This window comes from Rhinoraja longicauda, chromosome 5 (assembly GCF_053455715.1).
Source record: "Rhinoraja longicauda isolate Sanriku21f chromosome 5, sRhiLon1.1, whole genome shotgun sequence".
Classification (NCBI taxonomy): domain Eukaryota; kingdom Metazoa; phylum Chordata; class Chondrichthyes; order Rajiformes; family Arhynchobatidae; genus Rhinoraja; species Rhinoraja longicauda.
Window position 1 is genome coordinate 21,127,721 of NC_135957.1, and position 14,979 is coordinate 21,142,699.

At 41.6% G+C, this 14,979-nt stretch overlaps 1 protein-coding gene across 1 annotated transcript in view; it reads right to left on the minus strand.

Moving 5' to 3' along the window:
- The window catches only part of prim2 (DNA primase subunit 2), a 216,266-nt gene that overhangs the window by 63,611 nt on the left and 137,676 nt on the right, over positions 1 to 14,979 (minus strand). The window contains exons 8-9 of the mRNA XM_078400014.1: positions 4,625 to 4,697; positions 4,233 to 4,418 (exon numbers count right to left, since the gene is read on the minus strand). Of these exons, the coding sequence (XP_078256140.1) occupies positions 4,233 to 4,418; positions 4,625 to 4,697 (259 nt within the window). The remainder of the gene's footprint in view (positions 1 to 4,232; positions 4,419 to 4,624; positions 4,698 to 14,979) is intronic.

Genomic DNA, 14,979 nt, shown 5'->3' on the forward strand with positions numbered 1-14,979 from the left:
CGGTCGTGCAGACCACTCGATCCTCTTTTGCCTGGACAGGTTGTTCGGTTGCAGACCGCCGGCGGTCACTCCCGTCTGGCCACCGTGGTTGGGGTGGCCGACTCACCTCGTTCGTACCTGGTGGACCATGAGGGCACCATCTACCGAAGAAGCCGACAACACCTGCTTGCGGTTAATGAGCCAAAGCCGCAGCCCCCGGGACCCTATGCCCCGCCGCTCTCATACCAGCAGCCGGCTGCCGTCCCGGCCAGCGTTCCTTGTATGCTTCGGTCCCCATATCGCGCGCCCGGTTCCCCTCTGCGCGGGTCCCCTGTTGCCGGTTCCCACTCTCCCGGTTCTACCACCGCACCTCCCTTCCCTGGTTCCCCTGCTGCCTCGTGTCCTCCGGTTTCTTCTGCTCTTTCGGGGGGAGGGGGAGACATTCGTACGCGCTCGGGCCGGATTAGTAAGCCACCTGTGCGCTATGGCGATTTTGCTTAATTCTGTTATTAATCCTGTTGTTGTGACAACAATCTGTTTAATTTTCTAGGGGGAAGGATGTAGATGGTTTATATGCAACCAATAACATAGTTACCTCAGTACCATTAACCCCGCCTAGTTAACATCAATCATAACGCCTTCCCTTCCTGGGTACAGTTCAGTAGAGGAACGTAGCCAGTGCTTGAAGATGTATGTAATACGCTGTGCTATCATTAAAAGATGTTGTACGCTTTAAGAGTTTGTGAAGTATTAATTTACAGTGTCTACCTTTGATTTAAACCAGCATCTGGAGTTTTTTTTCCTACAAAGCTTGTTACAACTGTACAGGGCATTGGTGAGGCCACACCTGGAGTATTGAACATAATTTAAACTCCGTTATCTATTAAAGGATTGTTGGCATTAGAGGCAAATTTAACAATCAAGAAGAGGTCACCAGGTTGGGTCTATATTCTTTGGTGTTTGGAGGAATGAGGCATAATCTTATTGAAACATACAAGATCCTAAGCATGACGGAGTGAATATTGAGGTTTTTACACATGGGCGAATTTTAAACCATGGGCCATGGTTCGCATAACACCGGGATACACTTAGTACAAGAGGACAGAATAATTAAAATCAAGTTACGTGGATTTTCTTTCTTGCAGACGGTGGTGAATCTCTGGAATTATTTGCCTAAGATTTGTGGAGTATTTGAAATATTTATGTGGAAATAGATACATTTTTGGAAGATCGGTGAATTGAGGGGACTTGACAAAGAGAGGGTGTTGAGACCTGGATTAGATCAGCCATGATCATACAGAAAGATAGAATGGGCTTTAGGGGCCTGGTGACGGACTCCTGTTCCGATTATCTTGTATTCTTGTATCAGCATTTTTCTAACTAGAGCAACAAATGAACTATCTACATAGCTCTCTACATTTATCAAGATTAGAGGTTCCAAGTCCTTTACTCACTTGCATCAACATAATGTGTATCCATACATTGCAATCTATGAATTAAATTATTGAAGATTTGTACTCTTTCATTAGTACTCCCATGCTACAGATACAATTTTTCATGAAAGTTATCCCTTTCTCCAGACAAATTTATTGTCTCATTTTTTAGTTTAGATTTAGTTTGGAGATACAATGTGGAAACAGGCCCTTAGGTCCAAAGGGTCCACGCCAGCCATCGATCACCCGATCACTAGTTCTGTTATCCCACTTTCCCATTCTACAATCTAAGGGCAATTTACAGAAGCCAATTACCCTGCACGTCTTTGGAATGTGGGGGGTAACAGGAGCACCTGGAGAAAACCCACATGGTCACAGGGAAAACGTACAAACTCTGTACAGACAGCACCCATAGTCAGGATGGAACCCTGGTCTCTGGTGCTGTGCTGCCTTCAAAAAGCATATTTCCAAAAGCATTAAAAGGATCATTAAATTCCAGGTGCGCTGGAAGTCTGTCAAATATTAAAAGCAGTACAGAACAACACTAATGAGAGATTACCAGTTTGACAGATTGGGAGGACTAGAAATAGAAATTTAACGAGTAGGCATTGATTTGAAAAATATCTAAACGTTCAAGCTATGTGATAGCTTTGACAGACAGTTCCAGCCTGTGATTGTTTCTTCACAGTTTATCAAATCATTTCGGTGGGATTTGCGATCAGGAGACCTTGGATTGTGACGACCTTCAATAATTAGGCTTCAGTAAGTTCTTGCCTGATGATCCACTCTAAGTAAGACCGAGTTTAGTGGGTGATACAGCATTTTGGAACAATTCTGGGCCAGAAGTATTTTTCCATCTGATTTATTTATCTTGCACAAATAGAAAATAATTTAATAGTAGCATTTTGAACATGTATCCAGGATGCATTATCTTAACGTACATGACATTCAAAAATGAAATAGGTAAATTAATGCAGCCATAATCATACAGAAAGGAAGAAATGGGCTTTAGGGGCCTGGTGACCGACTCCTGTTCCGATTATCTTGTGTTCTGGTATTAGCATTTTTCTAACTAGAGTAACAAATGAACTGTCTGCATAGCTCTGCATAGCTCTCTACATTTATTAAGATTAGAGATTCCAAGACCTTTATTCACTTGCATCTACATAATGTTCAAAGCATATTGTATCCATACATTGCAATCTATGAATTAAATTATTGAAGATTTGTACCGTTTCATTAGTACTTCCACGCTACAGATACGATTTTTCAAGAAACTTATCCCTTTCTCCAGACAAATTTATTGTCTCATTTTTTAGTTTAGATTTAGTTTGGAGATATTAATGCAGAACCTAGGACAAGCACTCGCTGAATTGTCCTTTCAAAGAGTTGGCAATAAAAATAAAGAGCTGAATGACCTTCTTTTGAGATGTACCATTCCATTATATAGTACATTTGGGCAGTCACGGTGGCACAGGGATAGAGTTGCTGTCTTACAGCGCTTGCAGCACCGGAGACCCGGGTTCAATCCTGACTACGGGTGCTGTCTGTATGGAGTTTGTATGTTCTCCCCGTGACCGTGTGGGTTTTCTCTGAGATCTTCGCTTTCTTCCCACATCCCAAAGACGTACAGGCTTGTAAGTTAATTGGTTTGGTGTAAGTGTAACTTGTCCTTCGTGTGTGTAGGATAGTGTTAATGTGCGGGGATCGCTGGTCGGAGCAAACTCGGTGGGCCAAAGGGCCTGTTTCCACGCTGTATCTCTAAACTAAACTAAACTACATATTGTATATGATAACTATTTTAAAAGAGAAAAAACTGCAGATGATGGAATATTGAGCAAAAATCAAAATGCTGGAGAAACTGAGAGTCGGGTAACATTCTGTGGAAAGAAATGGACAGGTGGCGTTTTGGGTCATGACCCTTCTTCAGACTGATGAAGTCCAGGAGAGATTGTAAGACTGGAGGTGAAAACCACAAAAGGATACAAATAGTAGAATATGATAAGGAAGAAAGTTTTTTTGGGGGGGGGGGTGAAGTGTAGAACCAGAGGGAGGAATGACGGGTGGTAGGGAATGTGAGGAGGTGGGGGGGAAAGGAGAGGAAAATGGGGGCCTGTGGTAAGGATGGGGTGGTAGATGAGCGGGTGGAGGTGGTGGGGAAGGGGAACTGATGGGGAGTGGAAAAAAGGTGTGCGCAGCTGGGATGGGGCAATGCCGGGTGGATAAGGAGAGTAACTTTCAATTCCCCTATATATCAATGTTAAATTATTTTAACAATAATATGTACAGAATTGAAATTTACTTTCATCAGATCACTGGTGGCATGGTCAAAAGCAAAGTGGTATGATTACCAGTTCACTCAAAGGGCCACAGCAGTTGGTTGGAGTATAATGATATCCGAGCCAGATAATGCATGAATCTGTCATCAAACCAGCCTGAATTTTTAAAACTTGATATCTTCTTTATTATTTTCTTACTTTTATTTTCTTCTGTAGCAATTACTTAGTATGTACAGCTGACTTCTGCAACTATTGCGAACAGGGCACAGAAATATTATCTGTTCTTAGTACGATTAAATTGAACTCGAAGACCGCATCCACTCCAATTTCAGATACTTGCCCTTGATACAAAGGCCAATCATAAAAATTTAATTTTTTTTCCTGTCAAGATCTAACTTTTTGCAGGAAAACAGACATATCAGATTGCAATTGTAAAGACTTGATTACTGCAATAAGCAACAATTATCGTACAATTATTAATATCAGGATTATGTGTTCTGATGATGATTCAATCCAGCAAAGGGATTTGTTGATGAATTACCTTATCTGGTTCCACTTTTCCTTTTATAAATTCTGACTTCCAAAACTGCAAGGCCTGCTCTAGGGTGAGTCCTAGTCCCTTGAGATAGAGTCCAAATTGCATGCGCCCACCATGTCGGAGGTGATGGTTGTCCCGTATGGCCTTGTGCAACTGCCGCATGCAGGGAGGATACGATTTTGTAGCCAGCTGCAACAAATAACATTTCATTTACACTTACTGTTTGAATTGAACCTATTTCTGCGTAAATACAGCATGTCTATTTTATGACTCAATCTTTCATTTTAAATGGTTTCGATGTACACCATTATAGGTATAAATCGCAAGGCATTTGTGAAATTTTAAAGCACTATCACGCATAGGAAGAATTTATAAAATAGAAGCAAGAAACCCACACTGTCAAGTTGATCCAAGGAGATCTTTCCAACATTTTTTTGAACACTGTAGTCCTGTCCAACATACGCACAGCTGCAAAGGAAAGGAAGCATATTAGAAACTGCTTGAGCATTCTTGGCAGAAGTAAAATTGGTCATATCCCCCTGCAGTTCAGTTTCCACAAGGGCCAAACCATCCAAATTATGAAGATCAAGTTTGATGTCCTGTTTGCCCTGGTTTAACTGGTTACAGCCTTAGCAGGAATAGAACTGCTCAACAACCAAAGAGAACTGGAGAGAGAGATGGCCCACATCTCCCATTCCTAATGCTGTTCCTTGCTGTTAAATAATCTGTTTATTCTCGTTATTGCACACGAAGAACAACAATCTGGGAAAATCAGAGGACATATGGGTAACTTCCTCTGCACAGATGAATGGAGAAAACGAGTAGGGAAAGTCATAATTATCACAAAAAGTATAGAGGAAAATCTCAGTTGCAACATAATTAAAACAAAGGCCAATCAGCCTTAATGAATGATGGAACAAGCAAGAAGGCTATCCAGCCTTCTTCTGCTCCTGCTTCTCAAGTTCACATGTACATGAAACTCAGGATAATTCTAATAATTTTAATATTATTTCCTTCTTAAAAACAACATGAGAATGATAAGGCTTATACTGAAAGCATCTTGCTGTAAATTGAAATGGTCATGCGGTTATCTCATCCAGATTAAGGGACGTTTGCAGGTTCTTCACACTGCTCCCACTACGTTCAAGGACATGAGAGGCACATTCAAATTATCTGGTGTTTCTTTAATTTCTACTCTCATCGCATTTGAGACCCATGCTCAATGCCATGTGACATTACTTGACCTCTTTCTACGACAGCTCTGATTCACTCCATTGTCACATGCACCAAGGCACACGTGAAAAGCTTTTTGTCTGCGTGCAATCCAGTCAAAGAAAAGACATGATTACATGATCAAGCTGTCCACAGTGCAGATTTCAGACCATCTCTACTTTGGTGCCATAAATGTATAGATGAATGGGTGTGTGTACTGCTCCGCTTTGTGAAGTCAATCACAATCTTCTATGTTTTGCTGAAATTGAGAGAGTGGTTGTTGCCTTGAGTCGATTATTAAAGATGTAATAGCAGCACATTTGGAAAGCTGTGACAGGATTGGTCTAAGTCAGCATGGATCTATGAAGGGGAAATCATGTTTGACTAATCTTCTGGAATTTTTTGAGCATGTAACAAGTAGAATGGATAAGGGAGAGCCAGTGGATGTAATGTATCTGGACTTTCAAAAAGCCTTTGAAAAAGTCCCACACAAGAGATTAGTGTGCAAAATTAGAGCACATGGTATTGGGGATAGGGTATTGACATGGATAGAGAACTGGTTGGCATTCAGGAAGCAAAGAGTAGGAATTAACTGCTCCTTTTCAGATTGGCAGGCAGTAACTAGTGGGGTGCCGCAAGGCTCGGTGCTGGGACCCCAGTTATTTACAATATATATTAACAATTTAGACAAAGGAATTAAATATAACATCTCCAAGTTTACGGATAACACAAAGCTGAGTGGCAGTGTGAGCTGCGAGGAGGATGCTATGAGGCTGCAGGGTGACTTGGATAGGTTGGATGAGTGGGCAGATGCATGGCCGATGCAGTATAATAATGTAGATAAATGTTATGTTATCCACATTAGTGGCAAGAACAGGAAGGCAGATTACTATCTGAATGGTGTCATATTAGGAAAAGGGGAGGTGCAATGAGACCTGGGTGTGCTTGTACATCAGTCACTGAAGGTAAGCATGCAGGTACAGCAGGCAGTGTAGAAAGCTAATGGCATGTTGGCCTTCATTGCGAGAGGATTTGAGTTTAGGAGCAAGGAGATCGTACTGCAGTTGTACAGGGCACTGGTGAGACGACACCTGGAGTACTGTGTCCAATTTTGGTCTTCTAATTTGAGGAAGGGCATTATTGTTATTGAGGTAGTGCAGCGTAGGTTCACCAGGTTAATTCCCGGGATGGCGGGTCTGACAAATAATGAAAGAATGGGTCGACTGGGCTTGTACTCACTGGAAATTAGAAGGATGAGAGGGGATCTTATAAAAACATATAAAATTCTGCAAGGATTGGACGGGCTAGATGCAGGAAAAAATGTTCCCAATGTTGGGGGAGTCCAGCACCAGGGGTCACAGTTTAAGAATAAGGGGTAAGCCATTTGGGATGAGATGAGGAAAAAAAAAATCATCCAAAAGGTTTGAAATCTGGAATTCTCTGCCACAGAAGGCCGAGGAGACCAATTCACTGGATGTTTTCTAGAGAGTGTTAGATTTAGCTCTTAGGGCTAAGGGAATCAAGGGATATGGGGAAAAAGCAGGATGATTATCAGCCATGATCATATTGAATGGTGGTGCAGGCTCGAAGGGCCTATTTTTCTATGTTCTATGTTTCTAATCTGATAAAAGCAGGGAAAAAGCTGTTTGTGAATTTCAGAGTATGTGCTCAAGCTTTTGTATTTTTTCATCTGACGGTAGAGGAAGAAATGACCAGGGTGAAAATAGTCCCCGATTTTTGTTGGATGCCTTCCCAAGATAACGTGAAGTGTAGATGGAGTTAATGTGGATACCTCTCAAAAGATTTTTCAATCTATTAAACTTTAGACCTTTTGCTTCCTTACATGAACAAGCAGCATACATGAGTTGGCCGAAAAGCCCTTGCACTTTTTTTATCTGCACTTTCTCTGGAACATTATAGTCTACATTCAGTTTCTATCTCTCTCTTGCATTCCCTTGATGTATCTATGTGTGGTATGATTTTTCTGGACAGTATGTAAGGTTTTTCACTGTATCTTGGTACATGTGACAATAATAAACCAAGTATATTTAAGGCAGAGTAAAGATATTTATACATAACAGTATCAAGGATTATGATGGTTGGGCAGGAACGTGGTCAACGTATACAATTGGCTGTGATATTTATGAATGGCAGGGCATGCTCTGGCACTGTATCACCTAATCTTGCTCTTATTTCGTACGTTCGTATGAACCGAGAACTTTGGGGTTACAGGGAATAGGTGGTGTGGGGTGTGGGGGGGGGGGGGGGGGGGAGGAGGGGGAGAGAGAGAGAGAGAGGTGTTTGTTAGTTATACATGTAAAGTTGTAGAATTCCATGTTTATACCATTGGTTGGAAGCTACCAATCATAATTGTGCAGTCCCTTTAGTTTGCCTGTGACCTCACGGTGCCCCACTTATATCCGTGTCTATTTCTCCAACACACTCCCGACCCCCCTTTCCCCGATACACCTTCCTCTGGCTTCACATTTCATGCCTCTTCTCTCATGTTTATCTCACAGCCTTTCAACTCTTGTCCTTTGTCCAACTATGTGCTAATCAAACCTCCCACACCCCTATCCACCTTCAGTTTAGAGATTACAGAGTGGAAACAGGCCCTTCAGCCCACCAAGTCCGTGCCAACCAGCAATCCTTGCACACCAACACTAAGCTACACACACGAGGAACAATTTACAATTTTACTGGAGCCAATTAACCTACAAACCTGTACGTCTTTGGAGCATGGGAAAAATCCGGAGCACACGGAGCAAATCCATGCTGGTCACAAGGAGAACGTACAAACTCTATACAGACAGCACCCGTAGTCAGGATTGAACCCGGGTCGCTGGTGCTGTAAGGTCGTGACTCTACCGCTGTGTCACCGCTATCACTTGTCCTGCTCCACCTCTCTCCCAACTTTTTCTCCCCTATTGCAATCAGTCTGAAGAAGGGCCCCGACCCAAATTATCACCTTCATGTTCTCCAGAGATGGTGCTTGACCTGCTGAATTACTCCAGCACTTTTTGTAAACCAGTATCTGCAGTCCCTTGTGGCTACATATTCTATATGACACGCACACTAGTTTTTATATTCTGATTTAGCATGATTACTATCACCCCTGCTCAATTATTATCCAGTGATCTGGTGATCAGATGGTGGACGTGAATTTGTGTTGGGGTGGTTTTCCTGCCGCACTGCATGTCTACTGCGATCCCAGGTGATCCTCTCTGATATTCCCTTATAGGAACATTGACCTGAATGGTGCCATGGCACCTTCAAACATTTGGACTACTGCGTTTCAAATCCCATCAACAGTACTAAGATCTACGAGGATTAACTAAAGGGCCTGTCCCACTTAGGTGATTTTTTAGGCGACCGTCAAAGTCGTAGCAGTTCGGCAAAATTTTCTTTTACCCTACGACAAGCCGAGTCAGGTCGAGATTACAGCCTCTTCGGAAATATCGCGAAATTCCCACGCTGTCAATACTTCTCCGGCGTCCTCATTATCGCTGAAATCACTGACAAGTCGGTAATTACTTGAGCGTTTTGAAATATAACATCTTGCCCCGGTTACTTGAAAACCAAGCTTCACGGTAACAAGGCATAAAGACGTACAGGTATGTAGGTTAATTGGCTGGGTAAATGTAAAAATTGTCCCTAGTGGGTGTAGGATAGGGTTAATGTACGGGTATCGCTGGGCGGCACGGACTTGGAGGGCCGAAAAGGCCTGTTTCCGGCTGTATATATATGATATGATATGATAAACTGGATTGTCTTCCAGTTTACTAATAGCAGTATTAAGAAATTTAATTTTAAAAGTGCTTAAATGGATTTTTGTGAAAAGTGTGTGGGCATTCTTTGAAAATGTACGGGAGATGCATATCTGGTTTCAGGGTTGCATATCTGGGTTGGAAGCCTACTTTAAATGTAATCGCTGATGGCCATAAACATCGCAAAAATTCCCACGTTTACCTGACCATCAAACTATCGCCTCCAATCTACCTGTCAAATGTCCTGATGGTAAATAAATTGGTTCAACACAAGTATTTTATGGTATCTTGAAATGACTTTACTTATTTTAATATTATGTGCTTCGATTTGCATCTAAGAGAAACTAGCAAACCTGGGGACAGCATGCGACAGCGCCCGCAATAAGCAACGATACCTGGCGACAAGCCAGCTGTCGCCGAGAAATTTTGCTCCGGTTGATTTCTCAGCGACGCGCTGAGATCCACTACGATTCTTGGAAGACTCCTCACGATCATGCCCGCGACACCCCGGCGAACTGTCGGTGACAGCCTAGTCGCCGGCAGTCGCCTTAAAATCGCCTAAGTGGGACTGGCCCTTTACAATTTTACTTCTGAATTAATGTGGATCAACAAAAGGCACGAAATTCTTGAACTTTCGAGGTGCCACTAGAAATAATGAAAGCGCTGGTTGTTTTTTCTCTCTGTGAATACAGCTAAGTAAATTTACTCAAGAGTTTACAGCTTCACAGATTCTTTGACATTTTCCACATGGACAGTAAGACTACCCTTTGAAGTGAGAAAACTTGACCTCATGCTGAGCTTTTCGCTCTCCATTGCATATTGCGCTCATCATGAAAGGAATATTCTGTGATATGCTCAGAATGTTATTAACCGTCTTCATAATCAGATCTTATTATTCAAAACCGATGTAACAGGTAAGGCATGCCTGCAGATCTTGCTGAAAGCAAGGATTTGCAAAGATTAACCAGTGGTGTACAGTATAGACAAATATTTTTTCATGACTTGATTCAGTAAAATGAGAACGTACAGGTTAACTAAAAACACTGAACAAATTAGACTAAGATGATTGCTATAATTAAAACTTAATATTTAATTTAAAAAAATTCCAAGGTGTTATTATATATAAGTATTTGAAACTTGCCACAAAATAAAAGATAGCTGTATTTCACCAACAAAATTATCTTTACTAAATATTGCTCAGGAGCAGAGCTGCCAAACTGCCAATTGAAAAGGTGGAAAAATGTACTTTATTTCAAGTTACTGAGAAATAATGATAAACAAAATTTGCTTTACAATTAAAGTGCGTTTAAACTGGTTCTTTGTTGGTACTAATCTTGCCTCTGACTCAAGGTCTTGGGTTGAAGTTTCACATCACAGAATGAAGCACAAAGATCGATGTCGACATTTTAGTGTAGTACCCAGGGAGTGCTGCTGAGCTACACCTCCCATCTCGAAGGTATTTATTCACAAAATGCTGGAGTAACTCAGCAGGTCAGGCAGCATCTCAGGAGAGAAGGAACGGGTAACTATTCGGGTCGAGACCCTTCTTCAGACTGAAGAAGGGTCTCGACCCAAAACGTCACCCATTCCTTCTCTCCTGAGATGCTGCCTGACCTGCTGAGTTACTCCAGCATTTTGGGAATAAATACCTTCAATTTGTACCAGCATCTGCAGTTATTTTCTTATACACCTCCCATCTGATGGACAAAGCACTGTTCACTTGACAATGCCTTGCCTGCTTCCATTGATGCACTACAGTAGAGTGTCAGCTGAGATTTCTTGCCCAATTCCTACATGGGAAGTTGAATTCACCTCCCAGTTCAAAGGCAAATGCACTTCCCACCAAATTAAAAACGTTAGCAAATCAGCAAAATGTGTGGCAAGAACACCTTGATCTGATGGTATTTTTTATTCCCTGAATCTACTGATTTTCGACATAGGTTTTCCCTTTTTGTTCGCCTCAAATATGGTTCAATGGTTCTTTATTGTCACGCGTACCAAGGTACAGTGAAATTTGATTGTCAGTCATACAAAAAAAGCAACAAGATACATAACTACAAAGATTAAACAGACTTAAACAGCCACCACAGTGGCGTGAGAGAATCCACAGGGCACACAACATAAGCGGAGACCCACAGCCATCAGTTCAATGTCTGGGCCACACACACGCTCCTTCACCGTGATGTGACCAGAGTTGTACAGATCGGTCACTCTCTCAGCAGTCCCTGTCCACCCGAACAGTCAGAAAGCCGTCGACACTCGCACCAGACTCCAGGATGGCCTCATGAAGCGATGTCCCCGCAAACACCAACGTCACTGCACTCCCGGCACTCCCTCTGAGTCCTCACCAATGCAGGCAGCACGTCCATCTTGTTTCTTCGGCGACCTCACATTCCCCACTGTGATGGAAGGTAAATAACTTTTACCTTCTTCCTCTTTTTCAATCGAAATATCCGCAGTCGGGGCAGTCGAAGCTCCTGCAATCGGCAATCGAAGCCCCCGCATCGGGGCGATCGAGGCTCCCGCCCGCGATCGGGGCGGTCGAAGCTCCTGCGGTTGGAGATCCCGAAGTCGATCCCTAACAAAGGGACCGCCAGCTCCACGATATTAAGGCCGCAGTGCAGACGGAGATACAATACGGAAAACGTTGCATCTCTATCGAGGGAAGAGATAAAAAGGTTTCCCCCAATTCCCACCCCACCCCCACATAATACAAAAACTAAAGATACACTAAAACATACAATAAAAACAGACTAAAAACAACAAAAGAAGAAAGGGACATGAAAGGCTGTTGGCGAGGCTGCCATGTAAGGCGCCACCCGGTGGTATATCACCGGGTGATATTTGAGATTGACAGACTGAATCTCTCTGCAGTTCTGGCAAGCACATTCCTCGTTCAAATACTGGCATCAATTAACCTCCACCAGAGTCTTGCCAATGATAAGACTATGTGGAAAATGCATTTGACCAGAAATTTAACCTCTTGCATTTTGGCTTTATTTCTGTATCTGCCCAAATATTTGCTGCACGATTTCATTTCTATGCAAATTTCCACGTAATTTTTCTGAGGGTATTTTGGATTTAGCCTTATTACACCAATACTGGAGTATTTTATCATTTCTGGTGCAATAGGTGTGAAATATCCCATGTGGAAAGTGTAATGTTAAAATTGTAGCACGTAATTTTTTTTCAACACTTGGCAGATATAATAACTATTAAATCATTTCAGCACTTTTTAAATCCACATCATTGTGGATCATCTTAAAGAATAATAATAGATGTATTTAGTTATTCAACTAGCCACATGGATTGGGAGGCAGAAGTTAGCTTGCATTTATCCAGCATTCTTACAAATGTCTTACAATATAAAATACTGTTGTTATTTTAATGCAGCAGAATGTAACAGTGCTTTATCATGAGATATCTATTTGTGTTATTGTTAAGGGAACAGTGATGACCAGGACAGCATGGATAAAATTTACCAGCCTTTCGCACATGAAAATGTTTCTTAAATTCCCTCCCAAAAGAGGAAAGTCCCCACTTGCTGGAGTCTCCAACCAGCTTTTTTCTATCCACTCATCAGTTCCCAATATTATTCTGAAAATGTCATCTTATTCATCAGAACCCAGGTTTGAGCAATCCCTCTTGTAGATTTAACCCTTGGGAATTTGGGTATTACTGTAACATCTCTTTGCTGCAAGTGCTCCAAGGTCACCAACAACTGCGCTCAGAAGACCAAGTGTGGTCTGACTTTGCATAGTTGTTACATGACTTTCAGCTTGTATCCTAGACCGCCAGATTAAACGGCTGCTACTCTATTCTCTCCACATGCACTTGACAATTTAATGCATAAATAGTGCTATGGGACATTTAAAATCAACCTGACCCATTGGAAATTTTAAACAGGACTTTGATTTAATCTCCTCGTCAAAGAATGGTATCTCTTGTCAGTTTATATTTTGTATTCAGGGCCTGGAATGAGATTTGAACTTCCAACCTTAGTACTGATGACCTACAGCTAACACCAAGATACAAGAGAACAGAATTCAGTGGAATGAATGAATAGAAAGCTAGAAATTTTTAGACCGTTTTCTGTGAAACTGTAAATTAAAGACTTCTGTGGGAAAAAATAATTGTGATCCAAGATGTAGGAGGTAGTTAACAGGGTGTGCTAACATATGGATTACAGATCATCATTATTTCTCCTGAAAAGTAAAGATTTTCACCATTGAAACTTTTTTTGGTGACTTTAAGCTATGAAGTAAATATTTCCCAGTGCCAGGTCTGGCCCAGAGGTAGGCTCCAATTCATGCCTCAAAGGTAACTAATGTCACAATGATAAAGATGATCATGAGGCAAACCAGTGTCCAGGCTGCTATTGTTGGTTCAGGTTAGTCCTCATACAGTAGTGGCACGTTCCTCTCATGTAACACTTTGTTCGACATGAAATTCATTTTTACAATGAGGCAGATTACACCACCGCCCCACCTGGGGTGTCAGGTTTCTGCACAGTTGTCTTGTAAGGCTCTGTAGCTTTTTTTCCCAACTGCTTCGTAAAATACAGTAATAGTGTAATCAGCAATATTTTCAAGGGTTTCAAAAAGGCTGATTCTCCAGTGGCACAGAATATATTCTCATGCCTTGGATGCACTGATAAATGTATTCCATTTGAACTTTTAAAAAATAATTGCTTCAAATTTAAAACAGTATACTAAATGAAGTGGAGACTTAAGCAGTCCCTATTATTCCACGAATGGCACTTGAATAATTTGGACAATTCTCTGCATGCCTTTCAAAACGACTTAAGTGGCTACACAATGCTGATGACACCAGCACATTATGTTTAATTAGTGTACTAGCTCCTTAAATGACACGTATTCCAATATGAAGAACAATCTAGATACACTGAAAGACAATTTACAAGAAAACCCTCATCACTTTCAGAGTCTAATCAAACCAGAATATTACAAAACAAAAACCAGGCCAACTCTTACAGATGTGTTTCTGGGAACATGGCAATTATAAATAGGATCTAATGACCAAATGACAAGTTTCTAGTTTGCAGAATTTTTCTTTTAACTATTGGTCTGCAACAATTGTAGATTTGTATGGTAATGAGTAATGATATTCATTTCATGGAATTGAATACAATTATAATGTAGAATGTGGCAAGAAATAAACCAGATACTTATCAGAATAAAAGGAAAGACTTGCATTTATATGGCAGCTTTAAAGACCTCAAGACACCCCCAAGCGTTATCAGCCAATTAAGTGTATTTTTTGAAGTGCCAAGAACGCTGCGAAGTCAGAATCATGACAGTCAATTTGCACTCTGCAAGATTCCAGAATGAGTAATCAGATATTGACCAGATGATCCGTTTAAAGCAGTGTAGGAAGGAACTGCAGATGCTGGTTTACACCGAAGATAGGCAGAAAATCCTGGAGTAACTCAGCGGGACTGGCAATATCTCTGGATAGAAGGAATGGTGATGTTTAGGGTCAAGACCTTTCTTCAGACTTCGACCTGAAACGTCACCCATTCCCTCTATTCAGAGATGCTGCGTGTCTCGCTGAGTTACTCCAGTATTTTCTATATATCTGTTTACGGCAGTGTTGGTTGAGGGGTACAAAATGCAGCATTGCTCCGCAAAAATTGGCCTGCTCTTGAAAATTATGCTATTGCGCCCTTTGTATCCAACTGAGCAATCATATGGGGCATCAGCTTAATGTCTCAGCCAAAAGCCAGCACCTCTAACACTAAGCCCTTGCCT